The following is an 8421-nucleotide window of genomic DNA, read 5'->3' as shown; positions in this document are numbered from 1 at the left end:
AAAAAATTACACTGTAAGTTGGTTTACCTTTACAGGGACACCACTTTCAAGCCCAGCATATCTTAATTTAAAAAGTTGGGAAAGCAGGAAAAAAAGAAAAAAAGAAAAGAAAAAAGAAAATGTATGCAGACCAGTAAAACCCAGGAATGTGTGTCCCCTCCCAGACATAGTTATGTATTTTTTAAGTCTTGCATTTCCATATGAGAGACAGGCTCAGTGGTAGTGGTAACAACTAACAGAATTCTTTTCAGATTCAAGTGCTTTCATGTCCACTTAAGCCTGACAACAAATTTGTTCAAATAGAGATCTCCATCTTTCAGATTCAGGCATTATCACAGCTCTCTTTCAACAAATCCACAATTTACTTAGTCTCAACACCCACAGTGCACCTTTGTTTCAGGAAGGACATAACTAATCTGGCTATTCCAGCTCTCCCTGTTAAACCTTACAACAGTAGAAAATGGAAATGGAAAATTAAGTCTCAAGAAAAATGACTCCCCAATTAAATTCTTTCATAAAAATTATCCATTTAAATTATGAAATAATAGCATTTTCTGCCTCAAGTTGCACTCTTCAATCTCTCAGACCTAGGCAACCACATATCTATCTTTGGTCTCTATAGATTTGCCTGTTATGAAGATGTCATGTACATGAAATCATACACTATGTAGTCTCTCAAGTTTGACTTCTTTCAGTCTGACTCTAATATTTTCAAGGTTCATCTACTACAGCATTCATCAGTACATCTCATTCCTTTTTATGGCCTAATAATGGATGGATATACCACATTTTGTTTAGTCATTCATCAGTTCACAGACATTTGGGTTGTTTTCCATCTTTTGGTTATTACAGATAATGCTGCTATGAACATTTATTTACAGTTTTTCTCTGAACATGTGTTTTCAATTCTCTTACATATATACCTACAGTGGAACTGCTAGATCATGTAATCACTCTAAAATAATTAATGCAGATGAAACTGCAGGGGGAAAAAAAAAATCAAGTTTTAGGTAAGTTTCTTGACCACAACTCAATGTCCAAAAACACAATTTAGGACTGTTTTTTCTGTCTTCCTTAAATGCAAATATAAAATATATGTACTAGTGAGTACACATGCCACTTACTATTTAAAAAAAAATCATAAAACACTAATGTGCTGCTGGCAAGAAGTAGCATAATAATGGTTCTTATTTCTCAAACTTATATTCTCACTTATGAAAAAAGTCTTAAAGATTAAGATACAGAGTAGAAACTCATTATGTACCAGTAACTATTACAAGCAAAAATTAGATTAAAAAAATATGAAGACAGATACCAATTGTACTTTAGGCCACAAAATAATAACATTTAAAAAATATTGGGAAAGAAAAGGTAATTATCCATGTTCTGGTTATAAGCTATTTTTGCTTTTATTCATTCTAACTACTAAAAATGGAATATCAGAAATGCAGTACAACATTCAAAGAGATAATACAACTGAATAATTTTAATGGGGCAAAACTGTAAGTCGAGCTAAGTGGGTATGTCTTCAGTGAACACTGACATCTGGAGGTCCATAATAGCAAATCTCCTACATTGTAGAATGAACTGAAATAAACTTTACTATGACTCCTCCTCAAATTTCATACAGTGTAATGTTTCCAGGTGGCTTGTCTACAAAGTGATAAAGGGGTAGCACAAGGGATCTGTGACGATAACACAATTCTGTATCCTGATTGTATGGGGGGGTGATAAAATTTACATATGTGATAAAACTGCATGAAACTACATGTACACACACAAACACATGTAAGACTGGTGATATGTGAATACAGTCCATGGGCTGTACAATGTCAATTTCCAGGGTTACAATACTGTACTATATTGAAACATACATATTCCAGTTGTATTAGTATTGTATTATGCTCACAGAGATTAAGATCCTACTATTGGGGGAAACGAAGTGAATGATACAAGGGTATCTCTGCAATTTCCTGTGAAATAATATTTATTTTAAAAGTTAAAAAAAAAAAGGAGTGCATGAGTGGCTCAGTTGGTTAAGCATCCAACTTCGGCTCAGGTCATGATCTCACAGTTCGTTGGTTCGAGCCCTGTGTTGGGCTCTGTGCTGACAGCTAGCTCAGAGCCTGGAGCCTGTCTTCAGATTCTGTATCTCCCTCTCTCTCTGACCCTCCCCTGCTCACACTGTGTCTCTCTCTCTCTCTCTCAAAAATAAATAAAAACATTAAAAAAAATTTTTTTAAAGATCAAAAACAAAATTCCCCAAAATTTTAGTACTTGAAGAGCGGAGACTTTCATGCTCAGGATTAAGCAGAGCATTTAATTAACTATACTTTCCACAGTAACCGTTCTCAAACTTGAAGTTTACTTAAGTCTAATAAGAGAAGGTCTTTTATACTTTTAAATTAAACTGGAAACAATATTTTTCATTTCAAAACGTCCATGATAGTCATGAGGCTTTAGTGAAAACCATACACAACTTACAGTCGGGGATAAGTTTGGGCATATCCAGCAAAAGAATGTGGAAGTCTGAACGAAGCACTGTGAGCCACCAACGCAACTTCAAGGCGCAGATAACCTGCTCTGAGACTGCGGCAAGAGAAACAGAGATGCTCTCAACCATGTGAGAGGAGACCATTCCCAGGATACTGACAAATCAGCCTCACTTCAAGATCAGTGCCTGGGTCACTCATTTTCAACTAAAATCGTCTTCAGACAATCTAATTTCTAGCTACGTCAGGTCTTTACATCTTTTTCTCAAATCTCCATCTAATCCCATGAATACTCAATGTGAAAAAAGCCACTTATATACAAATAGCAATGAACAATTACTTATCTATTTCAAAACTAGGTTAGCCTCACACTGAACCCAACTCCCTCCTGGGGGGGGAGGGGACGGGGTTAAGCATTTAAATTCTTTTTAAATTTATTTTAGAGAGAGGGAGAGACAGCACATGAGCTCTCAGCAGAGCAGAGTGGAGGAGGGGAAGAGAATTTTAAGCAGGCTCCATGCTTAGTGCAGAGCCACACACAGGGCTCAATCTCACAATGCTGGGATCATGACCTGAGCAGAAATCAAGAGTCAGACGCTCAACCAACTGAGCGACCCCTGGATTAAAATATTTAAATGTCATAGGGCACTTAGTCAGCTGAGCATCAAACTTCAGCTCAGGTCATGATCTCACAGTTCATGGGTTCAAGCCCCATATCCCGCTTTGTGCTGACAGCACAGAGCCTGCTTTGGACTGAACTCACTCTCTCTCTCTCTCTCTCTCTCTCTCTCTCTGCCCCTCCCCCTGCTCATGCGTGCTCTCCCTTGCTCACTCTCGCTCTTCCAAAAATAAACATTAAAAAAATTTTAAATGTTAAAAAAAAGTGTGGGGGGAACCCTCCAGTAGAAAGTTTTTCTATGCATGACAAAAATAAAAATGATGATGGAAAGAACTGTCAACGTGAATACATAGGAATGTTAAACTTCATATGGTATACACACTGAAAAACAGGTAACTCATTATGTTGGAGGAGAAGTATTTCCATCAGGTATGACACAGATAATAACCCCAATGTGTTAAAACAGGATTTCTAAATCAAAAGTACACATTTTTTTGTCGTTGTTAGCCTAATCAGTTTCCCCTTCAAAAGCACAGAACACTATTTTAATTAATTATTAGTCAGGTTTGTGCTAAGCACTTTACAACCATGTGAAGTATGATTGCCAATGAACTAAAACACAAGTGCAGCGTACTGCTTTTATATAAGATGAAGGTGGCTTTAGTAATGTGTTTCACTATTCACTGTCTGAACCCCTCCAAAAATGACTGCAGGGAAGAGGGAAAGAAATTTCTCTACTAAAAACAGTAGTGTGAAAAGAGTGGGGCAAACCGTTCTCAGCTAAATTACTGGTTCTTAATATTTGGTTTTGTAACAATAACCTGGGGCACATAATCTAAAATATAGATTCTCAGACCCCCCACTAACAGGTATTCTGGTCTAAGCAGGTCTGGACTGGGAACTGAGAACAGGATTTTTCCCAGAAGTCAGAAAAATGTTTTTAATGATTAAAATTTAAATGACTGCGGGGTGCTTGGGTGGGTCAGTCAGTTAAGCATCTGACTGTAGATTTTGGCTCAGGTCATGATCTCGCTGTCATGAGATTGAGCCCTGTGTCAGGCTCTGCATGGAACAAGGAGCTTGCTTGGATTCTTGCTCTTCCTCTCTTTGCCCCTCCCCTGCTCTCAGGCTCTCACTCTCTCTCAAAATAAATTAATAAAAAAGAAAAATTGACTCTAATCTTAAAAAAAAATTTAATGATTGAAACCATCCCCATATTAGGTACAGTTTTACTGTGCCAGGTACGAAACTCAGTAACCCATTTAAACTACTTCATTTCAATTCTCACCAACAATCCAGTATCACAGATTCTCTTAGCTCTAATCTAACTGATGAGGAAATGTATTCAAGGGTCATATAGTCAAGCATATGGTAAAGCTGGAGTCTGGCTCCAAAGCCCTAAAGATGTTCAGTATATCCTACTACTATTCACAAGACCCAGCAAAAATGAAAACCGGACAGCCTAGTCAGATCTGAAAAGAGTGAGGGACCACTCACCAACAGCTGTATTGTATACCAACAGCATCACCAGCCCAGAAATGGTTCTCACTCAAATGCTTAGTAGTTTCTTTATTCCCCACTTCACACCACCACACTGCCACAATAAAAAGAAATCTTGATAATCACCATCAAGACTTACCAGTGAAATGTGAGAATTTAATCATTCTGAGTAGCTAACGTCACAAAATAGTCTAATTTCCTCTACAGAAGTCCTGATGTCTGGTAATAACTGCTAAACACTGAACACCTTAAGAACAGTCTGTCAACATCGAAGAGCTTGAGAGAGTTTCTCTATGTGGAAGAGCCTCTGCCTGGCCAGCCTTCCCTCTTGTAAGGCACCACTCACCCCCGACGCCAACCATGTTATCCTGTCCACCACAAGGATGTGCAAGTGACATGGAGGCAGAGAATCAGAGGTCCCCATCCTAGACAACACTGACTAGTCCCTGGATAGACATGTGATGCAAATAAATCCACAGCCTTTTCTTAGAAATTTTCAGAGAATCTAAAGCCTCTTCCTAAAACTTTTTGAAATTTCTAGAATTTTGAAATTTCCTAGAAAATCTGGAACCTTTTCCTAGAAATTTTTGAGATTAGAGAAGAAACACCACAAAAAGCCTATGAATAAAGCCTGTCTACAGTGAAGAAAATAGAAGAGTCCTAGCCCTTAAAGTTCCTGGGAGCTGCCCGGGCATTTTCCTTTCATTTTTGCTCCTGCCAGCAACCCATGTAGGCCTACAAATATCTGTTTTGCTTAAGTTGGTTGTACTGGATTTTAATCACTGACAACTAAGGATTCTACTACAAATTAACTAAGGTAAGTTATGACCTACATTTTACAGGTGAGAAAAACTGAAGTAGAGAGGTGGTCAAGGTTTCACAGCAGAGTCTGTGAACACCAGTTTGTCTGACTCTAAATACACATTGCTAAATACCAAAATAATAGATTTAAACCGGATACATTAATTCACAGATTTCACAGAAAAAACTGTTCCTATCATTTCAGAAATTTTATTTTGAGAACTTGGAAGGGCCTTTCCAATTAATTTATTGTCATGGAATTCATGCGATGAATTCGTTCTATAAGATCTGAGCAGTAAAACCTACTGGATATAACCTAGATCCCATGTTTGGTGTTCTTTTTTAACATTTTTTATTTTTGAGAGAGAGAGAGCATGCAAGCAGTGGAGTAGCAGAGATATAGGGAGACAGAGGATCCAAAGCAGGCTCTGTACTGACAGCAGAGACCACGATTCAGGGCTAGAATGCACGAATCGTGAGATCAGGACCTGAGCCTTAGTCAGATGCTCAACTGACTAAGCCACCTAGGCACCTCTAAATCCCATGTTTTAAATGAGTGAGAGAAATAACAGTTTAGGTCTTGCAGGTAAGGCTGCTTCAAAAAAGTAAAGACTGCAATGATAATCAAGTCCTACCGAATAAAGATGTTGCTTGCCTCAGACCCCATTTTCCACTGATGAAACACTCTTTAGACTAGATTCTTATCACAGACAGATACTTCACAGAAAGAGCACTAAAGAATCAAAGAATACAACTCTGGTCCAATTACTACCATACCTTCTGGACCTTGGTCAAATGATTTATACACAAGAAGAGAGGTTAAAGATAGATACCTACTCCATATCCTGTGGCAGCCAAAAAGTTGACCAAATTCTATGAGAAATCTTTAAAAATGCAGCAGTGTCTGGATGGCTCAGTCAGTTGAGTATCCGACTTTGGCTCAAGTCATGATCTTACAGTTCATGAGTTTGAACCCCACATCCAGCTCTTGCGCTGACAGCTCAGGGCCTGAAGCCTGCTTCGAATTCTGTCTCTATCTCTGCCCCTGCCCCACTATGCTCTATGTGTGTCTCTCTCAAAAATAAACAAACATTTTAAAATGTTTTAATGTTATAAGTAATATCTAAAATTAAGAATCCTTCTCTCTTAAGAATTTTCCAGCCTCACATTGGGTGTAGAGATTGTCCAATTTTATACAGTGTTTTGATTGAAATGTTGCTTCCCTACAATTCTACCCAATACAAAAATAATTTTAAATGCTTCACAATCACATAATAGACCATGAACAGCTTTACACGAGCCTCATTTTTCATGAGCATATCCAGGTCAGCAGTCACTGCCTCTCCCAGGGCAGATAACAGTTGACACACCTAACTGGAAGTAGTTCTGCTTTTATGAATAGTCAGGAATTGGCCGGACTGTAATCAAATCATGGGGTAAAAAACATGACAATCCAGCTTTCCCATGCAGCTCCTCTGCCCAAACGTCCTTTCATTTTGAAAGGGACCATCAACTCTCAGAAGAATGTTAAACAGCCTGCAGCAGACTTGCACTCCCTCCTCTTACCAACCCCATACTTTCCGGTATCAAAGCAGCCTTTGCCTTTTACTAAGGGAGCACTGAGTCGTTTCCAGACTCCCAGAGAGGTGCCCACAAATAAAGAAGCCTATTTTTCAAGGAAGCGCAAACGCTCAGATTTTGTTAAGCATTCATAGTGCGTCGCATTCTTTTTTCCTTTAAAATCTCACGGTGACCCCAACTGTGGCAGTGATTTGTGCAAACCCACGTAAGCCACTATGCTGCTTTTAAAACACCGTTTTTACAGGAAGATATTCCATCCCACAAAACACGTGAGCACGTTAAGCATCACTGATTTTTCTTAACTGGCTGTAAGTTTCAGAACAAACCGACTGTTTCCTAAAGAAAAAATCAAACTACGCATAAAAGCTCTGTCCAGATTTCACTAACCGACTAAAATGAAAATTCAGGCATTAACACACAAAATTTGGACGCCCCATTCAAGGGGGGGGGGGGATGAACTAGGGCGCCAGCCTGATGTTTAAATATCTCAACTTGAACTCCATGGAAACAAGAGGGAATTCCCACTAGCCAAACAGCAAGAAGGCTTTTGTGGGGCACCTCTTACTTTCAAAGAATTCTTTAAGGGGGGAAAAAAAGCAACTGTCAATTACAAGTTGAAAATTAATTTCTATCTGCTTTAAAGAGCGCATAAGGAATGGGTCAGAGGGCAAACACAAAGAGCACGGGGTGCTCTCAGGCTGGGAACACCCCGAATAGAGGGGAAGGAGGGAAATAAGAGAAGGGGTCAGGGACCGCGGCAAAGAAGCGCGAGGCGCGGGCCCAGAGGCGGGTGGCGCGGGACACTCCGGCGAGCTGCCCGGGCCAGGCCAAGCCCCACGCCCACGCGCCCGCCGCGCCTCCCGCCGGGCCTCGGCCCCCAGACCAGGAACAGCCCGTACCTGTCTGACCCGCCGGGATGCGCTGCGGCTCCCGAGCTGCCCACCCCTCTCGCGCCGCCGCGTCCGCCGCCCGCGAGCCAGGAAGCCGCTGCGGCCTGTGGCTTCCCGCCACCGCCGCCCGCTCCTTCCTCCAGGGACACGGCGAGCTGGCTGAAGGCGTAAAGGAGCGAGCAGAATCCGCAGGCCAGGCACAGCACCACGATGCGCAGGTAGCGCCGCATCGCCCCGGCCCCGCGCCTCAGCCGCCACAGACGGCGCGCTGCACCGCGCCCGCCCAGCGAAGTGGAACGAAGTGAGCTGCACGGCGCAGCCGCGGCCGCAACAAGTTCCTCCTCCGCCTCGGCCTCGCGCCCGCCCCTCCTTCCTTCTTCTCGCCCCTCCTTCCCCTCCTCGCCCCGCCCAACCACCTTCGCCGGCGGGCTAACAACCCGCCCCCAGCCGTGACCCCGCCTCCGCCGCCGTGGGCCCCTCCCAGGAGGGAGGATAACTGCGGGACGCGCAGGCGCAATGAGGGGGAGAGACGTGAGAC

At 41.7% G+C, this 8421-nt stretch overlaps 1 protein-coding gene across 5 annotated transcripts in view; it reads right to left on the bottom strand.

Moving 5' to 3' along the window:
- The window catches only part of GXYLT1 (glucoside xylosyltransferase 1), a 51058-nt gene extending 42868 nt beyond the window's left edge, over positions 1-8190 (bottom strand). For all 5 annotated transcript variants that reach the window (XM_029954830.1, XM_029954829.1, XM_029954833.1 and 2 more), the window contains exon 1: positions 7893-8190. In XM_029954830.1, the coding sequence (XP_029810690.1) occupies positions 7893-8113 (221 nt within the window). In that variant the 5' untranslated portion in view covers positions 8114-8190. The remainder of the gene's footprint in view (positions 1-7892) is intronic.
- Positions 8191-8421: the final 231 nt, after the last annotated feature.

This window comes from Suricata suricatta, chromosome 10 (assembly GCF_006229205.1).
Source record: "Suricata suricatta isolate VVHF042 chromosome 10, meerkat_22Aug2017_6uvM2_HiC, whole genome shotgun sequence".
Classification (NCBI taxonomy): domain Eukaryota; kingdom Metazoa; phylum Chordata; class Mammalia; order Carnivora; family Herpestidae; genus Suricata; species Suricata suricatta.
This window is presented reverse-complemented; position numbering and strand designations above follow the sequence as displayed.